General features: G+C 41.2%; 2 protein-coding genes across 3 annotated transcripts in view; one reads left to right on the forward strand and one right to left on the reverse strand.

The window, feature by feature from the left end:
• Window positions 1-25,828, reverse strand: part of LOC107624499 (pentatricopeptide repeat-containing protein At1g11900-like) — a 52,196-nt gene that overhangs the window by 3,502 nt on the left and 22,866 nt on the right. The gene's annotated exons all lie outside the window — the stretch shown is intronic.
• Window positions 15,832-22,213, forward strand: LOC107623034 (Down syndrome critical region protein 3 homolog). 2 transcript variants are annotated; one of them, XM_016325161.2, is made up of 13 exons: window positions 15,832-16,267; window positions 16,935-17,198; window positions 17,627-17,686; window positions 17,824-17,916; window positions 18,025-18,089; window positions 19,559-19,613; window positions 20,244-20,330; window positions 20,633-20,717; window positions 20,816-20,911; window positions 21,111-21,295; window positions 21,363-21,451; window positions 21,689-21,788; window positions 21,894-22,213. In XM_016325161.2, the coding sequence occupies exons 2-13, from the start codon at window positions 17,196-17,198 to the stop codon at window positions 21,936-21,938; spliced, it is 963 nt and encodes a 320-aa protein (XP_016180647.1). In that variant the 5' UTR covers window positions 15,832-16,267; window positions 16,935-17,195; the 3' UTR covers window positions 21,939-22,213. The 2 variants fall into 2 exon arrangements, with proteins under 2 accessions (XP_016180647.1, XP_016180648.1); XM_016325162.2 differs by lacking the exon at window positions 16,935-17,198.

Consider the following 25,828-nt stretch of genomic DNA (forward strand, 5'->3'; position numbering starts at 1 on the left):
TTTATATTTTTTAATTTTGATTTCAAATATGTCATGTATTAAATAGATTTTTATTGAAATATTTTATATTGAGGTAAATACCAAATTGGTACTTGAAGGATTTCGGCTTTCACAAAATAATACCTGACTTTTATTATTGACAAAATAGTTCTTGAAAGAATTTAAAATTTGACAAAATCACCAAACTGTGAAATGATGATGTCACAATGAACGAAAAATGCTAATGTGGTTGTTAGAAGAGAGCTTCGATGATGACAGAGAGCTCCAACGACGTTTCCGACGATCTCCTTCTTCTTCTTCTTTGTGTTCACTGCTTCTTCTTCTTCTTCAACACACCGCTGCATCCCCTTCCGCCATGGCAGCTGAAGAAGAAGACCGCCATGGCACACTGCTGCATCTCGCCGCGTTCTTCGTGTTCACTGCTTCTTCTTCTTCAACACGTCTCTGCGTCCCCTTTCACCATGGCAGTACCTCGCTACGTTCTCGGGTTCACCACTTCTTCTTCTTCGACATGTCGTTGCGTCCTTCCGTGTCCCCTTCCGCCATGGCAAAGAAGAAGAAGAAGAAGAAGTAGAAGAAACAAATGTTTCCTCTGCCATGGCAGCACCTCGCCGCTATGTCCCTAGAAGCATCCCCTCCACCATGGCAGCACCTCGCCGTTACGTCTCCTTCCGCTATGGCAAAGAACACCAAAAACCGTCATCAGAACTCTCTGCCATCATCGGAGCTCTCTTCTGATGGCCACATCAGCATTTTTCGTTCACTGTGACATCATCCTTTTACAGTTGGGCGATTTTGTCAAATTTTAAAATCTTGCAGGGGCTATTTTGTTAATAACAAAAGTCAGGTATCATGTTGTCAGTGCCAGAATCTTTCGGGTACCGATTTGGTATTTACCTTTTTTATATTTTAACAGAGACCTCACTTACTACTCTCTAGGTGAGTTAGCCACATTGTCGCACCATCGGACGCCATTCTCCCTCACTTGAGAGAGGCTGGGTTTGGTGACACGGTGCAGCTCAGGAACTTTGTGTTCGACAACACCCTGATTACTATATTCGTAGAGCATTGGCATCTAGAGACCCACATTTTTCACCTGTCTTGGAGGTGAGTGCACTATCATCTTGCAGGATATTGCGTATCACCTTGGGTTACACACTGACGAAGAGCCAGTGGGTGGGTGCTTACGTAACTTCTAGACATGGTACCAGCACCCAACGTGGGGTTGGTAGAGGAGCTCCTCGGTGCTAGGCCTCGACATACTCAGCAGCAAGGGCGCAGCGAAGGAGTTGTTTTCCATCAAGCTGACATATCTTAGGGACAGAGTACATCATATCCCTTCTGGTACATCATATCAAGAGATGTTACATCCTGTTGCTAATCGGGAGTTACCTGATAACAAATAAGTCAAACAACCAGGTCCATATCAGGTGTCTTCCATTGTTGGCCGACTTCAAGATGAGTCGCAGTATGTCTTGGGGATCCACTGTGCTTGCATGGGCGTACCACTCATTATGCTCTATAGCACATCAATCCACCATTGATATTGCTGGATGCATGTCACTACTGGTGTTATGGATATATCATCGATTTTAAGAGTGGTGCCCATCTGAGAGGTAGATTCCAAGGTTTCCAACGACCGTGAGATATATCATTTTATATATGGTTTTTCTCTTGTCATTCATAGTAATTTAATTTTATTTTGGGTGAATATCCATCTCGATCCTTGATAAGTTCTTCGAAGGACTACGTGTCTCCCAAGAAAAGAAATATCAATTTCGGTCATTGATAATTAACTTTATAAGACTAGTTAGTCCTTCTATCAATGATCTTTTTTCAGAACAAGCTTATGTGACACGTTAATTACTAATATATCCTCTATTTAATTTTTATAAGTAAAAATCATTTAAAAATCACTAATATTTCTTAATTTTACACAATAAATTTAGTCAATGTATTTGAAAAAAGTAACAAAAAAAACTAACAATTACCTCGAAAAGATAACGAGACTCCCAACAAAAAAGAATTTGCTAATCTTTTGTTGGCTTTTAACGGATAAATCAACAATTTAATATGCTATGTAGACTTATTCCGTTAATATAGAGAAAAAAATTGACAGTAGGGCTAATCAGTCTCACAGAAATAAAGTTCAAGGCCCAAAAAAGATATTTTTTATTGAGAGTCTCGTTGTCTTTCAAGATAACTATCAGGAGCCGTTTATGATTTTTTTTTTTCTCTTTTTATTTTGCATCAAGTGATGCATTGCTTGTTATTATTGCATATGTCCACAGGTTGATAGGTATGGCTGACACAACCAATAGATAAGACCCCATAACTACAATAATGAAATACATGACACAACTAGGTATCCTCTGTGGGCTTATTGGGACACCCTTTCCGAGTATGGCCTGTTTGTTTGCATAGCCCACACCTTTTCTCTGCACGTTCAACCTCATCTATCTCATTATGAAATCTTGTAGAAACTGGTCTCCCAGTTACTTTCTTATGTATGGCGGGATTAGGACGCAAACATGTCCCATACCACTCCAGCCATAGCTTCTAATTTTGTATCGCCGGGAACTCTACCTCATGGATTTGCCTCCTCTGAAGTTGTTCATTTACTTTAGAGAGAAAAGTAACGCAATCTAAGCCATTGATAATATAAATGGTTCTGATCATCTTAAATAAATAAATAATAAGTAAATGCATTAAAAGAACTTTAAAAATCGTGCGAATAGCAGCTTCGTAGCTTCCAAGACCGCGTGATTTTTTCTTTTTATTTCATCTTCTTTTTATTTTATTTAGTTTTTTCTTTCTTTTTCTTCAAAAAAAAATTATTTTTGATTCTATTTTTTCACAATATTTAATTATCTTTTTATGTTTATTATCATATTCTTTCATGATATTATTGTTATTTTGGTTATCTTTTTTTTGTCTTCTATAACTTACATTTAAAGTTTTGTCATGAAAGAGATTAATAATGATCACTAGTAATCTTTCTTTTTTTTTTTTAATCCTGAATAATTTTTTGAAAAATAGGATAAAAAAATAAAATTAATCAATTTAAATTGGGTCAAAAAATATTTTTTTATTTTTTATTTTAATATAAAAAAATACTCATGTAAATGTACTAAATCTTTTTTAGACAAATGTACTCAAATTTTTTGTTTATACTTAAAATAAGAATCTAATTGAGAACAAACTAAAGAGTGTTTAGAATAACTAATGATGTGATGTTGGTTTAATAGATCTCTAATAAATTTATATTGATATACATTAAAAATTGAGTATATCAATATAAAAATATAAATAAATCAATTTTAAATTTTTAATGTATATCAATATAAATTTATTAGAAATCTATTAAACCAACATCACATCATTAGTTATTCTAAACACTCTTTAGTTTGTTCTCAATTAGATTCTTATTTTAAGTATAAACAAAAAATTTGAGTACATTTGTCTAAAAAAGATTTAGTACATTTACATGAGTATTTTTTTATATTAAAATAAAAAATAAAAAAATATTTTTTGACCCAATTTAAATTGATTAATTTTATTTTTTTTATCCTATTTTTCAAAAAATTATTCAAGATTAAAAAAAAGAAAGATTACTAGTGATCACTATTAATCTCTTTCATGACAAAACTTTAAATGTAAGTTATAGAAGACAAAAAAAAAAAGATAACCAAAATAACAATAATATCATGAAAGAATATGATAATAAAACATAAAAAGATAATTAAATATTGTGAAAAAATGGAACCGAAAATAATTTTTTTTATGAAAAAGAAAGAAAAAACTAAATAAAATAGAAAGGAGATGAAATAAAAAGAAAAAATCACGCGGTCTTGAAAGCTAGGAAGCTGCTGTTCGCACGATTTTTAAAGTTCTTTTAATGCATTTACTTATTATTTATTTATTTAAGATGATCAGAACCATTTATATTATCAATGGCTTAGATTGCGTTACTTTTCTCTCTAAAGTAAATGAACAACTTCGGAGCCAAATCCCTACCTCATACACCTTGAACACTGCCTCTTATATATACACTGGATGAACATATCTCTCCCACTCGATACTTGCAGCGGCACAAGCAGTAAGTGCATGACGACACAGGAAATGAAGTGACTGGAAAGGACCATAGTCACATGTGCCCACACTCAAACACTGAGGCCCTCCTATTGCGACGTGTTACCCACATCTTTGGAATTTTCTCCCTATTTTTCTCAATACCAGCTAGCAGCCACTGAGAAAACTGATTACCGGCGGTCAATTATGCCTATGCCTCCCTATCCTTCATGACAAACAACTGTTGTAGCCTCTCGTAAGTACATCTAACAATGGATGAAATCGGTAAATACCGCGTACCCTTCAAAGCTGCATTCATGCACTCGGAGAGCTTTGTTGTCATGTGCCCAAGCCTGCGACCGCTATCACAATGTTATAACCATATTTTCTTGTTGAATCTACTGACCCAGTCTGACATCTTATGGGATTAAAATGGAATCGGTAGACATTCATCCCAAAATAATTATGATAAACAAGAATATAGTTTAGACATTGAATAATGGCTTACAAATATCTGAGATTCTATCGGAGGACAACACGGAAATTCCAAGGACAACTTGCTGCATATTGCCTGCAATGCACATGGTACTTTGATCGATCCGACTCCACGACTCTGTACTCAACACTTCTTCAAATGCTGTAATTCTTCACACCTAGCATGACAACCTCCCTGTTTTTGAATATGTGATCAATGCAAAATTCTACACCACTGTATGTATTGTAATCGTCTCTACCTATATTGGAAATGGAGTTTTCTCATGCATCGTGTCCAGATCCAATGTATGATAGTGGCTGAGTACAACTGATAATTTTGGAATTGATTTTGGGACAGAAAGAAAATATCGAACTATTTCACCGATAGGATTCTCTGGTACAAATTTCTGCTCATCATCATCCTCAAAAGAACCATTTTTGTTGCTATCAGCAACATACTCTTCATCCGACTTCTCACTGTCCATGTCCATGTGTACTCCAGGACTAGCACAGTGCAAAGGGAGTGATGCAAGAGGTGGGTCATCTTGGAGAAAATTCGAGGCCCAGAACCACTACCACCAACATTACCAACCTCCGCAGAAAGCTCCATCACTTATTCAGCCATGATTCTCCCGTAGATATTAAACATCAGGCGCACATGCTTATCACCATTGAGTCAAAAAATACAAAACCAAAATACTCGATTTTTCATCGGTGCTAGCAACCTATATCTAACTTTTCCAATCTCCTTTGTCCCATTAGCACTGAGACTTGTCAATATCAGACTTTGTAACTCAGACAAAGAACTTAGTCTCTAAGTGCGCAAAAGAATAGGACTATCACACTCAAACATAACTTCATTGTCATTGTTTTTAATATGATAATTGGGATACATACATACAACAATATATCCACTACAACTAGATACTTTTACTAGATTTATTAAAAGAATGGAAAAGAAGAAGCAAAATGTTTGTGGAGAAGACTAATACTTATAGATCCTTTTATAGCTGGTCAAAATTTCTCGTAGTCTATCTCGTTTAGAGTGTAAATGATATAGTTTTTTACGTATCTCGTTTATATACTGTAAACAAGATATGTGTAGTGCATCCTCTCTCATGTACCACGTGTGCAAACATGATATGTTCAACGCAAAACGTATCTTATCTCGTTTATATTGTATGAGCAGCGAGCAGCGAGCAGTTGTGATTAGCGACTAGCGATAGGAAAATGAGACACAATTGTGGGCGAGAGGCGCGGAGACAAGGCTGATGTGAGACACCACTACTATGTGTGTATGTTCTTATGCTTGACCGCAAGGAGAGAAGCGAGCCACTGCGAAGCACAGACTGGCGACAAACAACACAGAAGTTGGCAGATGTAGTGGACCCCGCAAGAAGACGCACGACCATACGGTGTTAGCGACAGTGACTCTGTGAGAGTGGAAAGGTTGAGACGCCGTTTTGGTTCATTTTAAAGTGAGAAAGTGTGAGAGTGCGTTGGGAGGGAGATTAAGGTTAGTATGGATGGATTGTTCAGATAGAATTTGATTAATTAATTAAAAATTCCACCTATATATGTACATTAATAAGATTATCATAACAGGAAAACACAACGACCACTTTAGCATTATTTTTTGTTACGGCCTGGCCCAAACCCTCCACAGGTCGGCCCGACCCGAGCGCCACCCGACCCGAACGGTCAAGGGTGAGGTGCCCCGCAACCGACTCGGACACGCGTCCCAGACAGCTCACTTACAGCTGTGGGAGAACGTCTCGAAAAAAGTGGGTCTGTCCTTGTAGGGCCCACTTCTGACACAGTATATAAGGGGAAGGTTTTACCCTTCCCCCAAGGTACGTCACACATCACTCTCCCCCCTTTTCGCCTGCACATTACTGACTAAAGCATCGGAGTGTCTTTGCAGGTGACACCCCCCCTCTACAAGAAGTGCTCGGGACCCCGCCTACACCAGACCAGTAGTTCACGATGAGACGAGATCCCTTATCACCAACCAGCATACCAACCCGATCCGTCCAGTACCCGACCTACCGAACATTGGCACCGTCTGTGGGGACTCGTCCATGGACTTCGTGGTGGTCCAAGGTGAGACAGCCCACGAGGCCGAGCCCGTAGGGGACCCCGCCGCGACTACTCCCTGGCAACGCACAGGATCCCCTCCGAGACACACAACACAACCTCACGAGAGACGCCCCTTCGGGAGAACTGGCGACAACCACACCAGAATAATACAAGAGCTACGCCACAGAATGCAAGACTTGGAACATCGGCTGGCGGAAAGAGAACACGATTAGCACACCCCAGAACAAAGCCACTCCCGCTCCCACTCAAGGAGCCACTCCAGACGCACGCCCAGCCCTCAAGCTGAGTCCGAGAGCGTTGGGGAAAGGGGACGCGCGAGAAGACGCCATGACCCCGTCATTTATGCCAGGCATGAGAGGCGGCGTACAACAGATCGCGGAACCGAAGACGCCCGTGGGGAGAACGACGAAGGGAGAACGACGAGAACACGAGGACCGTGATAATGGGGGCGACCCCATTTTATCGTTCCATACTCGAAGTCCGGCTGCCAAAATATTTTGACAAGCCCACGGACATGAGGTATGACGGAACGCAAGACCCTCTGGAGCACCTCATGGCCTTCGAGGCCAGGATGAACCTGGAGGGAGTGGGGGACGAGGTAAGATGCCGCGCTTTCCCGGTCACCCTGGCAGGACCTGCAATACGGTGGTTCAATAACCTCCCGCAAGACTCGGTGACCAGCTTCGCGGACATCAGCCATGCCTTCTTAGCCCAATTCACGACCAGAATTGCAAAGGCGAAACACTCAATCAACCTACTTGGGGTGACCCAACGACCCGACGAGTCGACCAGGAAATACCTAGACAGATTCAACGACGAGTGCCTGGAAATCGACGGGCTGACAGACTCAGTGGCAAGCCTGTGTTTGACGAACGGACTCCTGAACGAGGACTTCAGAAAGCACCTCACTACGAAGCCAGTATGGACAATGCAGGAAATCCAATGTGTGGCTAAGGAGTACATTAATGACGAAGAAGTCAGCCGGGTCGTGCCTGCCAATAAACGGCAACCCCCTACACCCAAACCCGGCACCAAGAGGGCGGAGAAAGGCGAAAGGAACACGCCAGGGACGGCGGTCCGAGCAAAACACCAAGGCCGTTTCCCCGAGTCGGGAAGTTCACCAACTACACCCCCCTGGTGGCACCAATCGTGGAAGTTTACCAACAAATAGCCGAGAAAGGAATATTGTCGAAACCCCGACCTCTGAAGGACCGAACAGGAGGAAACAAGAGCCTTTATTGCGAATATCACAAGGGGTACGGACACAAGACCCAAGACTGCTTCGACCTGAAGGATGCGCTAGAGCAAGCAATCAGGGATGGGAAGTTCACCAAATTCTCCCACCTCATTAGAGAGCCAAGGAGACGGAATCGCGACCACGAAGGCGAAGACAGGCCCCGGGTGATAAGGCAACGCCAAGAACCGGAGGGAGACGACCACGGCCTCACGGTGGTGAACGTGGTAACTGCCAGGAATTCGGCCCCGAGGTCGAAAGCGGCACAGAAGAAAGACGCCAGGATCCTGGCCGTCTCCTCCTCATCTGCGAGAAATTCCCGGAGGCTCCCATCCATCTCCTTTGGTCCCGAAGACCAGTGGTTTGACGAGATACTGGAAAGTCCCCCTATGGTCATTACGACCAGAGTCGGAACCGGCCTCGTCAAGCGGATCCTCGTGGAAACGGGGGCAGACTCAAACATCATGTTCCGCAACGTATTTGACGCCCTGGGGCTGCGTGACACCGACCTAGTGACCCACAGTACAGTGTGGTAGGATTAGGCGACCACTTCATCAAGCCGGACGGGATCATCTCCCTTTCGACCTCAGTGGGACAAGGATAGGGGCGGAGGACAGTAATGGCAGAATTTGTGGTCTTGCAAGATTCCACAGCTTACAACATCATTCTGGGGAGAAAAACCATCAACGACCTTGGCGCGGCGATCAGCACGAAACTGCTTGTAATGAAGTTTGTCGCTGATGATGGATCTATAGGATCCATCAAAGGAGACCTGGAAACGGCAGTTGCCTGCGACCACGCCAGCCTCTCCTTGAGGAAAAAGTCTAAAGAAGCATCAGGGGTTTTTCTAGCCGACCTGGACGCCAGAATGGATGACAAACCCAGACCCGAACCAGAGGGGGACCTGGAAAAATTTAAGGTCGGGGACACGGAGGAGAAGTTCACGTTCATAAATAGAAATCTCCCCCATGGATTGAAGGGACCTTTGATGGAGATGATCAGAGCCAATGACGACCTGTTCGCTTGGACACCGGCCGACATGCCGGGGATAGATCCCCAACTCATGTCGCACTGTCTGGCTGTCAAGCCGGAAGCCTAACCAGTGGCCAAAATGAGGAGGAAGATGTCACAAGAAAAGGCAGAGGAGGTGGCCAGGCAGACGGCCAGCCTCCTCGAAGCGGGGTTCATCCGAGAGCTGGACTACTCGACTTGGCTATCGAACGTGGTCTTGATGAAAAAGCACAACGGGAGGTGGAGAATGTGCGTGGACTACTCTGACCTCAACAAGGCATGCCCCAAGGACTGCTATCCCCTTCCCAACATCGACGCACTCGTCGACGCGGCGGCGGGGTACCGGTATCTGAGCTTCATGGACGCTTACTCTGGGTACAATCAGATACCGATGCACCAGCCCGACGAAGACAAAATGGCGTTCATAACGCCCGGAGGGATCTATTGCTACAAGGTGATACCGTTTGGCTTGAGAAACGCTGGCGCCACGTACCAAAGGCTGATGAACAAGATATTCAGCGAGCTCATAGGCAAGACAGTAGAAGTCTACGTGGATGACATCCTTGCGAAGACCACACGACCCGACGATCTCCTAAGCGACCTGGGGGGCGTGTTCGCGTCCCTCCGACAAAACGGCATGAGGCTCAACCCGCACAAATGCGCCTTTGCCATGGAAGCCGGGAAGTTCCTAGGGTTCATGATAACCCAGAGAGGGGTAGAAGCCAACCCTGAGAATTGCCAAGCGATTCTCCAGATGAAGAGCCCGGGTTGTATCAAAGACGTACAGCGATTGGCAGGGAGGCTGATGGCGTTATCCCGTTTTCTCGGCGCATCGGCAGCAAAAGCCCTGCCCTTTTTCAATCTGATGAAAAAGGGGATAGCATTTGAATGGACCCCTGCGTGTGAGAAAGCGTTCAACCACTTCAAAGAGATCCTGGCATCACCTCCGGTGCTCGGAAAACCAATGGTCGGAGAACCACTCTACCTCTACCTGGCCGTATCGGAGGAAGCGCTTGCAGCAGTGCTGGTACAGGAGGAAGGGAAGGCTCAGCAACCAATTTACTTTGTAAGCAGGGCGTTACAAGGAGCAGAGCTGAGGTATAGCAAATTGGAGAAACTGGCGCTGGCACTCCTAACCTCCTCCCGAAGGCTGAGGCAATACTTTTAGAGCCACTGTGTTATCGTGAGAACGGACCAAGCAATTCGCCAAGTACTCTAAAAGCCTGATTTGGCAGGAAGGATGATGACTTGGGCCATCGAGCTCTTCCAATATGATTTGCAGTACGAGCCCCGATATGCAATCAAGTCCCAAGCAATGGCAGATTTCCTAGTGGAGGTAACAGGCGATCCCCCAGAGGAAACGGGCACACGGTGGAGACTCCATGTGGACGGGGCCTCCAACCAGACGTCCGGGGGCACTGGGGTCATCTTAGAGAGCCCAGCCGGGGTCGTATACGAGCAATCGACCAAGTTCGAATTTCCCGTATCGAACAACCAAGCAGAATATGAAGCCCTCTTGGGAGGACTGACCCTAGCCTGGGAAGTTGGGGCGACAAGGCTGGAAGTGTGCAGCAACTCACAGGTTGTCACCTCGCAAGTGAACGGAAGCTATCAAGCAAGAGACCCGTTGCTGCAAAGGTATTTGGAAAAGGTTAGAGAATTGACCAGGCAATTCCAGGAAGTCACGGTCCAACACGTTCCAAGGGAGAGGAACACACGGGCGGACCTCCTATCTAAACTAGCAAGCACAAAACCGAGAGTGGGCAACCGGTCCCTCATCCAGGGCATGGTAAAGGAGCCAACGGTTGCCCTCCATTTGACGGAATCAAGCCCCTCCTGGTTGGACCCCATCACAAACTTCCTGGAACATGGCAAACTACCTGATGATGAGAAGACAACCAAAACGTTGAGAAGGGAGGTAGCCAAATATGCAATCATACAAGGACAACTGTTCAGAAAGGGACTCAGCCAACCCCTACTGAAGTGCTTGCACCCCGACCAGACGGACTACGTACTTAGAGAAGTCCACGAGGGATGCTACAGCCACCACATCGGGGGCAAAGCCCTAGCAAGGAAGCTCATCCGAGCTGGGTATTACTGGCCATCAATGATGAAAGACTCCAGGGAATTTGTCAGAAAATGCGTCAAGTGTCAAGAAAACGCCAACTTCCACAAAGCGCCGGCTTCCGAGCTGAGCCTACTGACGTCTACCCGACCTTTTGCTCAATGGGGAGTCGACCTCTTGGGACCCTTCCGGTCGGCCCAGGACAAGTTAAGTATCTCATAGTTGCCATCGACTACTACACCAAATGGATAGAGGCTGAACCACTAGCCAGCATATCCTCATCCAATTGCAGGAAGTTCATGTGGAGACAGGTGATAATCCGTTTCGGCATCCCGGAGGTCGTCATTTCGGATAATGGGACGCAATTCACTAACAAGAAGTTCACGGAATTCCTCACCGGCCTGGGGATAAAACAAAAGTTTTCCTCAGTTGAACATCCCCAGACGAATGGACAAGTGGAGTCCGTAAACAAAGTCATCCTACTAGGCCTCAAGAAGCGCTTAGACAACAAGAAAGGCGCATGGGCCGACGAGCTCGCTTCGGTCCTCTGGTCCTACCGGACAACCGAGCAAAGTTCCACGGGGGAAACCCCCTTTCGCCTAACATACGGGGTCGACGCGGTGATACCTGTGGAAACTGGCGAACCGAGTCCACAACTACTTCTCGCAGGAGTAGATGAAGTAGTGGAAAAGGACCCGGTGGATGAGACCAGAGAGATGGCCCACTTGTCAGAAACAGCAATGAAACAAAGAATAGCTTTGCGCTACAACACTAAAGTCCTCAGGAGGAAATTTGAGGAAAGAGACCTCGTCCTGCGACGCAACGACGTCGGTTTACCAACCCCAGGAGAAGGAAAGCTGGCGGCAAACTGGGAAGGTCCCTATAGAATCAAAGAAGTGCTCGGCAAAGGCGCCTACAAGCTGGAGAGACTCGACGGCAAAGAAATCCCAAGAACGTGGAATGCAGGTAACCTAAGGAGATTCTATTCGTAGCTTGGGCACACCGGCCAAGCGGCCTGACGAGCCAATAGATGCTTACTCTATTCACGTGTTAATTCTTAGCTATTTATCTTTATCAAGTACCTGCCATATTCACAAATTTGTCTGGCTAACGACTAATTTTTACTTGTCTAAATTCTTTTATCTACTATTCTCCAATACGTATTCCACACAATCGCGTTCTTCAATGGCAACCCAGGACTGATCACCCCGGGAGCCAGTCGAATCATAGCCATGACTAACGGCCGTGATAACAAGACCAAGACGGTTCCAACCGTTACCAACATAAACGGCAAAACGGACACAAACAATAAGTCCACACCAGAAAAACGGTAACAAAACATAAGTGCTACTAAACAAACAGAATAAAGGCGATAATAAAAGGCCGACCAGGTGACCACTAAAAAGTAGCAAAGGTCTCAACAGTTATAACAAGTATCTTACAAAGCCACACAAAAACACAAAGTTACAAGAGCTCATTTTCGAGGCATATCAACAATCTTGTCGTCCTGGATTGTTTTGAAGACTCCAATAGCCGATGTATCGAATTCCGGGACCATGATCTTCACTTGGGCCTTGAGGGCTTCTTCAGTCATAAAGATTGCGTTGTTCCCCTGTTTCCTGACCGTCTTATATTTCCTTTTCAACTCTCCCGCCTCGGCTCGCGCAGCCTCAGCCGACGAGACGGCCGCGTCGCGCTCCTTCTCCACAGCGACCACCCGACCTTGCGCGGCGTTAAGCTGGCTCTCTAGAGTCATCTCCCACTCGGTTAGACGAGAGACGGTGGCGTCGGAGGCATTCATTTTTTCCTCAAATGACGCAGCCCTCTCCTCGGCATCCTTCCACCCCATCTCCGCCGTAGCCAGTTGTTCCTGAAGCTTTTCGACCTGGACCTTGAACTCGTTGTTGGCTTTGGCAGCAGTATCAAGTTTCCTTCGCAACGCCTGCATACCCGACAACTCGAACTCGGCCTTCCGGGCTATCACAGCTCCGCGAAGAAGTGTTCGATACATCCACCTCGCCTGCCCCGCCAAGTCGGTGCCAAGGAAGTGCTCCTCTGTGCCAGGGATCAGCTGGAAGTCGATGAAAGTCCCAGCATCAAAATTTCTTTCCATCACGGTGAGGGTTCCTTCCGGGCTGGCGGAGGCCCTCAGCCTCTTAGGAGTATGAACAGTTTCCACATCGTCATCTTCTTGGCGGGTAGAGGGCGAATGACCAACAACAGCCGCCTCTTCGGGAATAGGGGAAGCCTGCGCCCCGGCTGAATTCTTTTCGGTCATTGCGGTGTCTTGGGGAGACGGCACGGCCTGATCCTCCTTCTCCCCAGAAGGGCCTTCCGGCTTCCCGGCCTCCTTCTCGTCAGCATTCTCCTCATCGCTATCCTCCAAGAAGGTCTTGACTAAATTTTCGAGCCCGGTCACCAAAGCAGACATCTCCACTACAATAGAGAAACAAATACGTTAGTCTTGAAGTCGGGGAGAACAAATCAAACAACAAACAATGCAAAAGCACAAGACAGAACAGCTCACAAATATAATTCCTGGCGGACTCCCGTTCACCCATAAGGAGGTGGGGGTTCACGGGATTCTTCCCAAAAAGATCAAACAGCACATCGGTAATCCTCTTATTTACAGGGGACATTCCCTTGTAGGTCACCTTAATGAAAGAATTAGACCCCGCCCCGAAGCTCCAATAAGTCGGGATGGGGCGTTCCCCCTCTAACGATAACCAAAAGGAATGGCGACCTTTAACGGGGCGAACTTTGAAGAATTTGTCCTTGAACCCATGATAAGAGTCCTCGAACAGGCCAAATATTCTCCAGCCTTGGGCAGACCGGAAGGACAGAAACCCTTTCCTCGCCTTTCCTTGTTTGGAAGGGTTGGTAAGGTTGAAGAAGAAGAGGAAGACATCCATTGACACCGGCAGCTCGAGATATTCACAAACTATCTCGAAACAGCGGATAGAAGCCCAGCTGTTCGGATGGAGTTGCGACGGCGACACGGATATCCGATTAAGAAGCGACATCTGAAAATCGGAAAATGGTAGGCGAACGCCAACCTGGGTGAATATGGCTTTGTAAAACCAAATCCAGTCGGTGACCCGGGGAGAATGGAAATTAATCTCATACAATCGCTCGTTGGGGGCAGAAACGAAGGTCTCGTAATTGGCCTCCTCATCTGTCCCCCCGCACAGATACCCGGCTTGCCGGAACTCCGTCAACTCCTCTAGATCCATCTGGTTCGGCGAGTCCTTCACATCTGAGGTCACCCAGGCGTAGGGGTAATAGTTCGCAGCGGAAACAAAAGCCGGGAGACGACGCGAGGCATACCTACAGTGGGGGTACCACTCCATTAGTCTATGAGGTCGAGAGTTCCGAAAAAACCCAGAAACTATGTCCACCCTATTCAACAGTTAAGATCAAGCATGGCCAAAGCTACACCTATCACGCAAGCCACCTAAAAACCTACCCTGGAATGGTACCCCTCCCCTAACACATCTACTTAGCACTAAAAGGTCATCTAGCAACAAAAACCAAACAAGACAGCAAGAACACAAAGCAAATACAAACAACAAGCGTACAACAACGAAGCAGAAAAGAGAGAGGTCCAAGGATTACCTGAATTTGTTGCGAAAACTGAGAAGGATGAAGGGAAGATACACGAGGATACTGCAACAACGCTCTGAAATTTTTGAAAGAAGAAGAGGGAGATAGCAGGGAGATGGAAGAAACAGGAGTGTAAAGGAGAAAAAAGTTGAGGCAAACTGTTTAAAACCGCCACTCAGGAAGCGCGAAAGACTTGGGGGCAAAATAGTATTTGCGCATGGGGTTTTGCAACCCATTATGAGCATTTAATGCTCAGCGCGAAGAACGAAGCGGCGAATGGTTGTCTCAACAACCAAGAGACACGCGCGCAGGGGGCATGTCCCTTCCACGGGCGGCCGACCTGACGACGATGCATGGAACGTGAAATAACACGCCACTAATAGCTCCCACGACTATCACTGGCGCGTGGGAGCACTGTTACGGCCTAGCCCAAACCCTCCACGGGTCGGCCCGACCCAAGAGCCCACTCGACCTGAACGGTCAAGGGTGAGGCGCCCCGCAACCGACCCGGACACGCGTCCCAGACAGCTCACTTACAGCTGTGGGAGAACGTCTCGAAAAAAGTGGGCCTGTCCTTGTAGGGCCCACTTCTGACACAGTATATAAGGGGAAGGTTTTACCCTTCCCTCAAGGTACGTCACACATCACTCTCCCCCCTTTTCACCTGCACATTACTGACTAGAGCGTCGGAGTGTCTTTGCAGGTGACACCCCCCTCTACAAGAAGTGCTCGGGACCCCGCCTACACCAGACCGGTAGTTCACGACGAGACGAGACCCCTCATCACCAACCAGCATACCAACCTGATCCGTCCGATACCCGATCTACCAAACATTTTCGTTAGAATTGCACTCTGATGAATTTATGGATATGCTTGTCAAATTTTAAAATCATTCAAAAACTAGTTTGTCAATAACAAAAATCAATTTGACCAGAATTAGAATATGTGGAACACCGATGTGATATTTTCCTCTTTATATGTATTTACAACAGAGCATAATTTTAACCTCTATGTTGCTAAGGTTACCGGAGCAATGTATAATAGGAAATGAAGTGGAGTGTTGCATTCTCAAAACTAAACTCATAACCAATGTTCTGAAAATCGGATTGGACCGGTCGGTCAAACCGGTTCAATCGGACCGATAAAGAAAAGATCCAGTCCAATGTGAAACCGCACAATCTAAAACCATTCGAGAACCGCTGAACCGGCCGGTAACCGGTCGGTCGGAAAGGGAAAAGATTGCACGCGTTATCCACTTATCCCCCCTTCTCCAACTCCTTCCTTCAGCAAATGCCCTAAGCCTCCACCGAAGAAACAAACCCTAGCAGCCTCCACCAATCGTTGTCGCCGTCTGTCGGAGTGAGAGACTGCTGCCGCCGTCCGACGCACTCAAGAACTACCGTCTTCGTGGTCTCGGGCCTCTCTCCGGATCCTCCGCGTCGTGTGCTCGCATCTCGCCTCTCTCCTCTGTGCTCGGCTGCTCGCGCCTCCCTCCGCCAGTGAGTGCTCGAGCTGTGCACGTTGGTTGCTGCTCGTTGTCCGTGGTTGTCTCTGCTCGATTCTGCCTCCCAGTGTCACTCGAGTCTCGTCTCGGTCACTGGCATCTCGTGGTTCGTCTGTCTCGTCGCCGGCGGCAGAAGCAACTCGTGGGGTTGTCTCTTGCTTCGTCGCCTTCTGTGGGGTGGTTGCCGACTCGCCGTCAACCGTTGGTGAGTCCCTGAACCATCGCTTCCCTGTTCTCTCTTTTCCAAATTTCCTTCTCCCTGTATTTGTGCATGTTGCTGAATTGCTAATCAATAAATTTGCCTTGTTGCTGATCTAAATTTTGCTCTAAATCGGGACTTTATTAAGATTTGTTAAATATGTTGCTGTAACTTGAATTTGTTGCTTCCCAGTAACAGAATCGTAACAGAATGCTCAGTCATGCTTGGTTGATTGGCTTTGCTCACTGATTGTATTTGATGATAGATTTTAAATTGATAACTTTTAAATTTTAAATTTGCACTGCCCATGTTACTGATTCACTGTTCCTACAGTGTTTTTTGTTGTTGTTAATCATTGTGATGAGCTTTGTTAAAATTGGGTTGAAAAATGTTAATCTTTCTTCATTTTTCATTGTTCTTAACTTCTGTTCTTATTAAAAAATTGCAATTGGTGATCTTTTGATTTATTATATGCTTCATGTTTTTAATTTCACTCTGCTTCTAGGCTTTGAAATCAGTTTATGATAACTGTGATGCAATTATTTAGTTGGATAACTGATGTAATTATTGAGTTCAAGAGATTGAGTTTTTCTGTTCTCATTATTAGTAAGACATGGATAGTTTAGAATTTTTTATTTCTTTCCCTTACTTCTGAAGTTCGTTGTTTCAAAAGGTTCAGTGTTGGCTTCAACTTTCAAATGGGAATTGGGAGCTGGTGAAGATAACATCTTCTGGAACTGAGTCTGATCTAGAATTATGCTAGTACACAGTGATGTTTGTTCCATTTGGCTGGACTCAGTGAGACAACTGGGAAATGTTCTTTTTTGGTCTGATTAACTACAATATTTAACCTTGTTAATCATATCTTGTACAATTCAGACAAAAGAAGGGCCTATTTTGGTTGCCATAAATTCCTTCAAGAAAGTTCCTCTGTATGGTAATGATTGTATTGAAGCCTACAAGCATAAAAGAATTAAAAAGGCCTGTTTTGTTTTACTTTTTGACTCAATTACTTTAAGGCAATATTGTCTATCTTTAACTTGTGCACTGCAATTCAATCCCATTATTTTTAATGGAAGTATAATGATGTTAATTTTGCATATTTTGATGATTAATTAATTACATTTAGTTGGTGATAGACTGATAGTTTGTGTAGGGTTTTAAATTTGAAAGATATTTTATGATGTTTATTTATAATTTATTTATTATTTTATCATGGAACGGTTTTTCTGGTTGAACCACGGTTAGACCGGTTGGACCAGTAAACCAGTGACTAGAGCGGTTTGATGACCGGTTCGGTTTTCAGAACCTTGCTCATAACTCGTGAGCCACAGAGCCAGTGACCAGTGCTTGTTTGTTTTTTAGTTAGTTGCGATGTCTATCGACCTCAAACTCTCGCGCTTCAATCGTATTTATCGCCCTTCGGTAACTCACTCTCTCTCTCTCTCTCTCAAATGTTCTTAATCGATTATTGATTGGGAATTTGACTTCACTCTCTCTCTCTCTCTCTCTCTCTCTCTCAAATGTTCTTAATCGATTATTGATTGGGAATTTGACTTCAGGATGCACTGGAAGGCAAAATCATCATCAAAACGCAGTCTTCAATTTCCCACTATGGAATTCGCCTTACTCTCAAAGGATCCGTCAACATGCAGGTTCACCCTTTTCTTTCGTTACACCAAAAAGACGCAAACCTTATAGTTTGTATTTTATTGAAGCTTTAATTCATGGTTTTGTTGGCCTTATTGTTGTGTATGGTGAAGGTTCGTGGAGGATCAGCTGGGGTTGTTGAGTCACTCTATGGAGTTATTAAGCCAATCCCTATTTTGTAAGTTTGTTTCTTGTTCTCTTACTGTGTAATTTGACAAGCAGAGTGTGAATTTTATTGATGTTGTTGATTTTCTTTTCCTTTCAAAATATGGCAAATAGTGTTATTGATTTCTTGCTTCCTTGTCTAAACAAAATAACAAATTGTAAATGATTTCTACCTTATTCATTTTTGCATATATGATCTTTCTCGATGAGCCAACCGTAATGCATAACCTTGTAATTATAGATTTGCAGATCAGTCTGCTTATTTGGGATTTGATTCAGTTTCTATGTGACTGTGATTAACTTACCGGTCTTTGACTAGGTAAATCTTCATGAGCGACGATACTTTATATATATATATAAACAAGAAGATAGTAATGATAAGAAGAATTCGTGAGTACATTGTATCATCTATTGTTTTCTTTTTGATGGTGAAAGTGGGTGGCATTTCTGTTGGTCCCAGATTTATTTGGGGCTAACATTAGTCCTCTAAGTTTGCTTTTAATTTTAGCTGTTAGGTTGTTTACTTTTAGATCCAACAGTGTGTAACTCAACTTGTATTTATGCTTTTAAAATTCGCAAATTATCCCTGTAATTTGTTAATTTTGCGAGTAAACACCCAATTTGGTCCGTGTATATCTTCCTAGAGGAAAATGCGACGCATTACAAAAAAAAAACAGGACAATTTGGCCCTTGATCCTGTTTGTCGTGAGACAACATAGCCCTTTTTGTGAAATCCACCGTGAACTGATAACAAAACTTTCCTAGCTGGCTTGTTATTGTGATGAAATGACCATTTAAGTGTCGTGCTAGAGGGGGATTAGGATTGGTCAGGACCAATTTGTCCCTCATGACCCCACTACCACCACCCTCCACCTCCACCTAAACCCCTCGCCCTCACCACGGCACAACCCCACCGCCTCTGCCTCCGATGTGTCTTAAACTGTCATCGCTGCCTCTGCTGAAATTTGTGATCTCCAAAATTCTGATAGACTTAATGTTTGATTTGATTTTCAAATTATTATTAAACTTAAATGGCACAATAAAACATTGAGTTTATAATTGTAAATAACAACATCATTGGGATATATTGTAATTGAAAAGAGTTACATTCAATATTGCAATATTGAATTAATGTTTTTTTTTTTTTTGCAAATAAAAAAGTTTAAATGCTTTAGATAAAAACTAGGAAATGAATATTTCCACTCCAATTTTGATAATCCCACTTCTTTTTTCCACAAATTCATAAAAATATACAATGCAAAAGAATCATGTGTGGAGTGGCATTATCAAAAATGGAAGTGGCATTATCATTTCCCTAAAAACTAGTTGGGACCAACATAAACGCCATCGCGAAGTTGGTTGATAACAATTATGCTTTGCATGATCACTTTCATTCAAGCTGATACTTTGCTAATAGCACTCAAGGAATTTCTGGTGTTAGAGAGGAAAATATGAAACTTGTTATGACTAACTTGTAAACAGGAATAGGACCATCGAGGTTAAACCTTCTGGAAAGATTGCTTCGGGCACAACAGAGGTAATATATCATTAGTGAATGAATAGAAGTTTCTATTTATTACAGTTTTGTCTTTTAGACTACTTATCTTATTTAAGGCATGATATCTAGTATCAGCTGTCAAGTGGATAAGATATTGAGCTAGCCCATTGTGTTTTGTTTTCCAAAGAGGTGGGCCTGGTGCATGAGGTTCTTGTTTTGGGGATAGAGGAATTTAACTTGATAAAAAGATAAGCATAACCATATGTGATTCTGCAGAGGTTTTCTCATAATTATGGTGAAGTTCAATTAAATATCTGATTTCTAGACTTGCAACCATCTGGAAGATTAAGCTTTTAAGAAGCTGTTTTGTTATATGATTTTACCCCTTAATGAGTGTCTTGTCTCATCTGGATTTACTTTCTCATTTTTGCCAAAAATATGATACTGTCCTACGAAACAAATCTGATCTCACTGTTCGAATAACATAGTTGGATTTGTTCTTGCAGTTCCTGTCTTAAGTTGGCTTTTCTGAACAAAATAATATTTGACATACTATAATGTTCTTTTGAGTGAAAATTTAGTACCATATTTGACAGGTTTTCCTATTAATTTGATTTAACCTAGTTCACTGTGTTCATATTCATTTAAAGGTTTGCAATCTTGTGGCAGATACCATTTTCGGTGACCCTTAGACAGCAAGGTGAAAATTTGGAAAAGTTTTATGAGACTTTCCATGGGGCAAATATAAGTATCCAGGTAATGTAATGGAAGATGCTTTCTTAGCCGACTGATCTACATGATTAAATTTTCACCACCATTCATACTATTGATTATTATCTCTCTTTTTGACATTTGGTAAAGAAGTTGGCTTTGATCTTAATCAAGGTTGAATATTTTTACACTAATAAAGTTTGGTGATGCCATATGGTTCACTGATGGTGTAAATTCTTAGAATTGAAAATTGATCAAAATTAACTCATTTTACACATGTAAGTCTCTGTTTTATTTATTTAACTTATCAACTAATTTCGACAGTTGGTGATTGATAGCCTTTATAGTATTTGGTGACTGTAGATGTGACTCGCGGATACTTACATAAATCTTTATCAACAACAATGGAGTTCATTGTTGAAAGTGATAAAGGTATAAGTTCGTTGCAATCAAATGTTCTGTTTTTATACATTTATTCACGTAATCATGATTAAACTACTAGTATTTCTTTTGTTTGTGGATTTTTTCAGCTGATCTTCTACAACGGCCAATTCCTCCAGAAATGGTCATCTTCTACATAACCCAGGACACTCAACGACACTCTCTGCTTCCTGAATTAAAATCTGGTGTGTTGTTCTTTTATTTAAGGGTATACTTTCTACTCAGGCTTCGTTAAAACCATTTATCTTATTGCTTTCACATTTCTCATTTACTGTGGCAGATATTAACTTGCTTGTGTTTGTTGGTAATGAACTTGAATAATAGTATTTGCAAACATTTTAATGGAAAAAATCATGAGGTTAATGCTGATGTATTGTTGAATAGGTGGATTTCGGGTGATGGGGAAGATCTCTTCTCAGTGTTCTTTGGCTGGTCCTATTAGTGGTGAGTTAACTGTAGAAACATCTGCAGTTCCGATTCACTCAATCGACATTCAGTTGTTTCGTGTTGAGTCCATTCTTCTTGGGGAGAAAATTGCAACTGAAACATCTTTGATACAAACGACCCAGGCAAGTGATACAAATTTAAAAGCATTTGAAATTAAAACAATGTTTTAACTCCCTTTCCATTTATCAGATAGCAGATGGAGATGTATGCCATAATTTGACTATACCTATCTATGTAATACTTCCACGGCTTCTGACGTGTCCAACAACTTTTGCTGGGTAAGTGTCTTGTTCTTGATAATTTCCATTCAGTGTATTGCACAATAGTAATTGTTGTAACTTTTTGCATGTGATGTGCTCAAGGATACTCGGTAAACTATATTTCCATTTCATAAATAACCTTATAATAAATTGTTTCATATTTGCTTGTGAAAATTCTTGGATCCTACACTCCAAATCTTGATGGCTTGATTGATGTCTATTGTTTTATTTTATTCTCTCTCTATTTCCATGCAGTCCCTTCTCAATTGAGTTCAAAGTTGCCATTGTCATAAGTTTTCAGTCAGAGCTATCTCAACTGCATAAGAAGACTGACTCCGGAACTCCAAAACTTTGGGTAAATTCAGTTCCATTTTCCCCAAATAGCAGTTCATTTGTCATTTATTGTTCTTCACTTTATTAAGGATCCTTTTATTTTCCAATTTCCTTTATGAAATTTCAGCTAGCAATGGAAACATTGCCGCTCGAGTTGGTTCGGACAAAGTAAGGTTGTGTATAAGAATGCACCAAGCTATAGCAGGCAGGAAGTGGATATATTGTTTGATATAACATTTGAGTTGGTTTCAAGTGAATTGGCTTTCCATTTCATGTAATGTAACTTCCCAAGATTTGGAACAGTGATACTTGAAAAGTCTCATGTAGACTTTACAAGTGTTGATTACAACCATATAAACTAAGATTAAGACTCACCGGATACGCGGAGAGCTAAATTAATTATATTATATAGTATAAATTTAAAATGCTATATATTTCTTCGGGATATTAACTGTTATTTTGTAATTTAATTGAATAATAATATAAATTAGATTTAGAGAAAAGGATAAATAGGTCTTTGATTTTTTTTTTCGTGGACATTTTTGTGTCCGATGATTGAAAAATATATTCATGTTCCTGACTTTTTAAAAATGTGGACAAATCTACCCTGCCTCCTCCCTTCCGGGTTAAACTCAGTACGTTAGCCCTGTCGGAAAACGTTGACGTGTCTCTTGTGGCATTGATCTGGCCGTTATGGGATGACACATGGGCTAGATCATTTGAAAATAGGACATATTAGTCTCCAGACTCCAAAACGACGCCGTTTATCCCTCACTCCTCCAAACATAGTTTAATTCCCATATGCAAATACCCATAACACCCATGTTTGCTCTTTTGAATTATTGAAAACCTAAGAAGACAAATGATCAAAGCCCCTCCCCCTGTTTCTCCCTCCAAAAATTACACTACGTGGAAGAGCAATCGGTGTGTGGTGAAGTTGATGCGGGAGGCTCAGAAGGAAGTTTCTGTTGAGGTCGTAATTGCTGTCTTCATCAGAAAGTAAGATCGTGATGCTTAGCGTTTAAGGTTTGGTTATTGTGGTGTGAACAAAGGGTGAAGGCAATGTGTGTGCATGTTGAGAGTGTGGGTAACAGTGGTGTAATGAAGGGGAAAAACTCTTTTGAAAACGTGCGTAGGATTAGAAGGAGGGATTGTGTTCGAGGAAAGGGATTTTGTTTATATTTTTTGTAACTGTTTTTGGACTGACATGTTGTTGATAATTGGTTAATTTCAGATGGTTGATGTTTTTGTGGTCCCGATTTTTCACCATGGAGGTAACTTTGTCAGAGAAAGTGATGGAGCCTTGGTTTATCAAAATGGGAAGGAAGAGAGGTTCCCTGAGATGGACCTGGACTTTGTGAACTTCAGAGACCTTGTAATGTTATTTAAGGGTTTGGGATACCAGTCATATAAGGAAGTATACTGGTATGATCCCACAAGTAGCGACATTGAGTCTGGACTGAACATGTTAACTGGAGATGCAGGAATAAATGCAATGCGAGAGAACATATTGAAGAACCAAAAGACTTCTGAGTTCCATATATACTTTGATCACGAAGTCGATGTCCTTAAGGTCGTTGAAGATGCTGGCAAGAATAGTGACGGGGTAGTGGATGTGGATGTGGATGGGATTTTAGAGGAACTGAAGACATTCTCTTCATCAAATGACGGGTACGAAAGCACGGAAGATGTGCTGTACAAACCTCCACCAGCTGGAGTAGAGACCTATAGTACTAAAAATAACAGTAATGGAGGGGTCGCTGGTTGTAAGAGAAAAAGAAGTACCAATGGGTGAAAAAAAGGTAGTGACTCCGAAAAAGCCAGTTGCAAGGAGGCAAGGGTCAAAGAAAAAGTTTAAGGTTGGAAAGAAGATGGTTCAGCATAGGACAAGGGTGAATGTAAGAGGAGAAAATAGTGCAGGCACTAATGCTGGTGGTCAGGGGACTGATGGGCCAAATGATCAAGGAGGTGGTGATGATAATCCTGGTATGTAGCCGGATAATGCAGGGGTAGGGAGATTCTATGTCAGTGAAGTGCCAACAGAAATGGAGAAAATTGTATTTGAGTATGAGTCCGAGGCGTTGCATACACCCATTTCATCCGATGATGAATGTAATAACAGGAGATTTTCTGAGGGATCAAAACAATACTTATCCCTAAATAAAATGTCTAAGAATGATTGTGAAACTATTTTGTGATTTGTGTAAGTAATAAAAAAATTCAATTGAAGTTTATTCATCTAATTTTATATAATTAATTTTTATTTTTATTTTTAAATAGTTAGTTTTGTTTATTTTTGTTTATCTTTTTAGGTTATTTATATATATATATATATATATTTTATTTATTTATTTATTTTTTATCTTTTTAAGGTTATATTTAAATATTATAGTACAATAATAAAATTATTAGATAAAATACCAATATGAATATTATTAATGTTTTGATAGTTAAAAATGATATTTAATTTTTTAATTTTATTTTTCATGAATTATGACATGTATTTTCAACGATATTACTACAACTAAATGATATTAAAAAAATATAAATGATTGAAAGGAAAAAGAAATTATATATAGGCGATAAAAATAATATATAACTCATGAATACAATTACACAAAGAAATAGAAAAACTAATGGATATACTCACTTAATACATACGTTTAACAAATTAAAAAAAATAAAAATAAAACTATAATTATCTACTAAATTCTAATTGTGCAAAAAGTTAGCAAGAATTGAGAGAGAGAAGCAAAAAAGAGAAAAAGGTATGAGATTCTGCGAGAGGAGATAAAAAAATGTGTGAAATAAATGTTGATTTATATAGTAAGAAAAAATATAAAAGTGAGTAATGAATATGAAAGAAGAAGAGAATGAATTAGTTTTTAATTAAATTTTTATATATTAAAAAAATTTAACATTAACATTGAAAGTAATAGTGTAACCTACATAAAAATAAAGGATAATTGCCGAAATAAATACCCTTTTCTTAGTGATAATTTTGCATGTATCTCGTTTACAGTGTAAACGAGATAAGACAAATGTATGCGACACGTGTTTATCTCTGTAAACGAGATATATATCTCGTTTAAAATGATTAAAATGGATATGTTTGATCAATTTTAGTACATTTTAAATGATAGGATTAACACATTTACTTGAAAATCATTAAACTGTCCACTATTAACACGGTTACCTATTTTCTAACTACCCTGTTTAAAAATTTAAAATATAATTTATTTAATGACTCAGTTAATACATGTCATTACTCTATTGGTATATAATTTTTATCTTTTTTACTTAAATATGAAAGAAACAAATATATTAATAATGTATAGTTAAAAATATATTTGTAACTGCTCATTATTAATAGTGTGCTGCAAATATATTTGTACCTACCCATTACTATTTACACGTGATTTATTTAATGGATAGTTAAAAATATATTTATAACTACCCATTATTAATAGTGTGCTGGAAAGTGGAAATATATTTGTAACTATCCATTAATTCACATGTAAATAGTAATGGGTAGTTACAAATATATTTCTAGCACACTATTAATAATGGTAGTTATAATATATTTGTTTCTTCCATATTCACCTATTTTTTTCGTTTGTACGGAAGTGGGAAGTACATATAAATTTTTTTTATTGGATGGGAGTACATAAAAATTTGAAATATAATTCAAGTAAAAGAGGTTTCATATTATATACCAATAGAGTAGTGACATGCATTAATTGGGTTATTAAATAAATCACGTATACTTAAATTATATTTTAAATTTTTAAACAGTGGTAGTTAGAAAAGAAATAACCGTATTAACAGTGGGCAGTTTAATGGTTTCCAAGTAAACGTGTTAATTCCTATAATTTAAAATAGACTAAAATTGATCAAACATATCTATTTTAATCTCTTTTACCAACTTTTTTATGTACTAATTGCATGACAAAAGTTTGGATTATTGATATTATTAATATTTTTATTATTTCTATTTTAAAAAAATACATATATCTCGTTTACAGTGTAAATGAGATATAATATATTTTGTTTACAGTTTTA

The sequence above is a fragment of the Arachis ipaensis genome, chromosome B10 (genome assembly GCF_000816755.2).
Source record: "Arachis ipaensis cultivar K30076 chromosome B10, Araip1.1, whole genome shotgun sequence".
Lineage (NCBI taxonomy): Eukaryota > Viridiplantae > Streptophyta > Magnoliopsida > Fabales > Fabaceae > Arachis > Arachis ipaensis.

Coding starts and splice junctions, on each gene's coding strand:
- LOC107623034 (XM_016325161.2), top strand. Junction 20,718..20,815: donor CATTGTTGAAAGTGATAAAG/GTATAAGTTCGT, acceptor GGATTTTTTCAG/CTGATCTTCTACAACGGCCA. Junction 20,912..21,110: donor GCTTCCTGAATTAAAATCTG/GTGTGTTGTTCT, acceptor ATTGTTGAATAG/GTGGATTTCGGGTGATGGGG.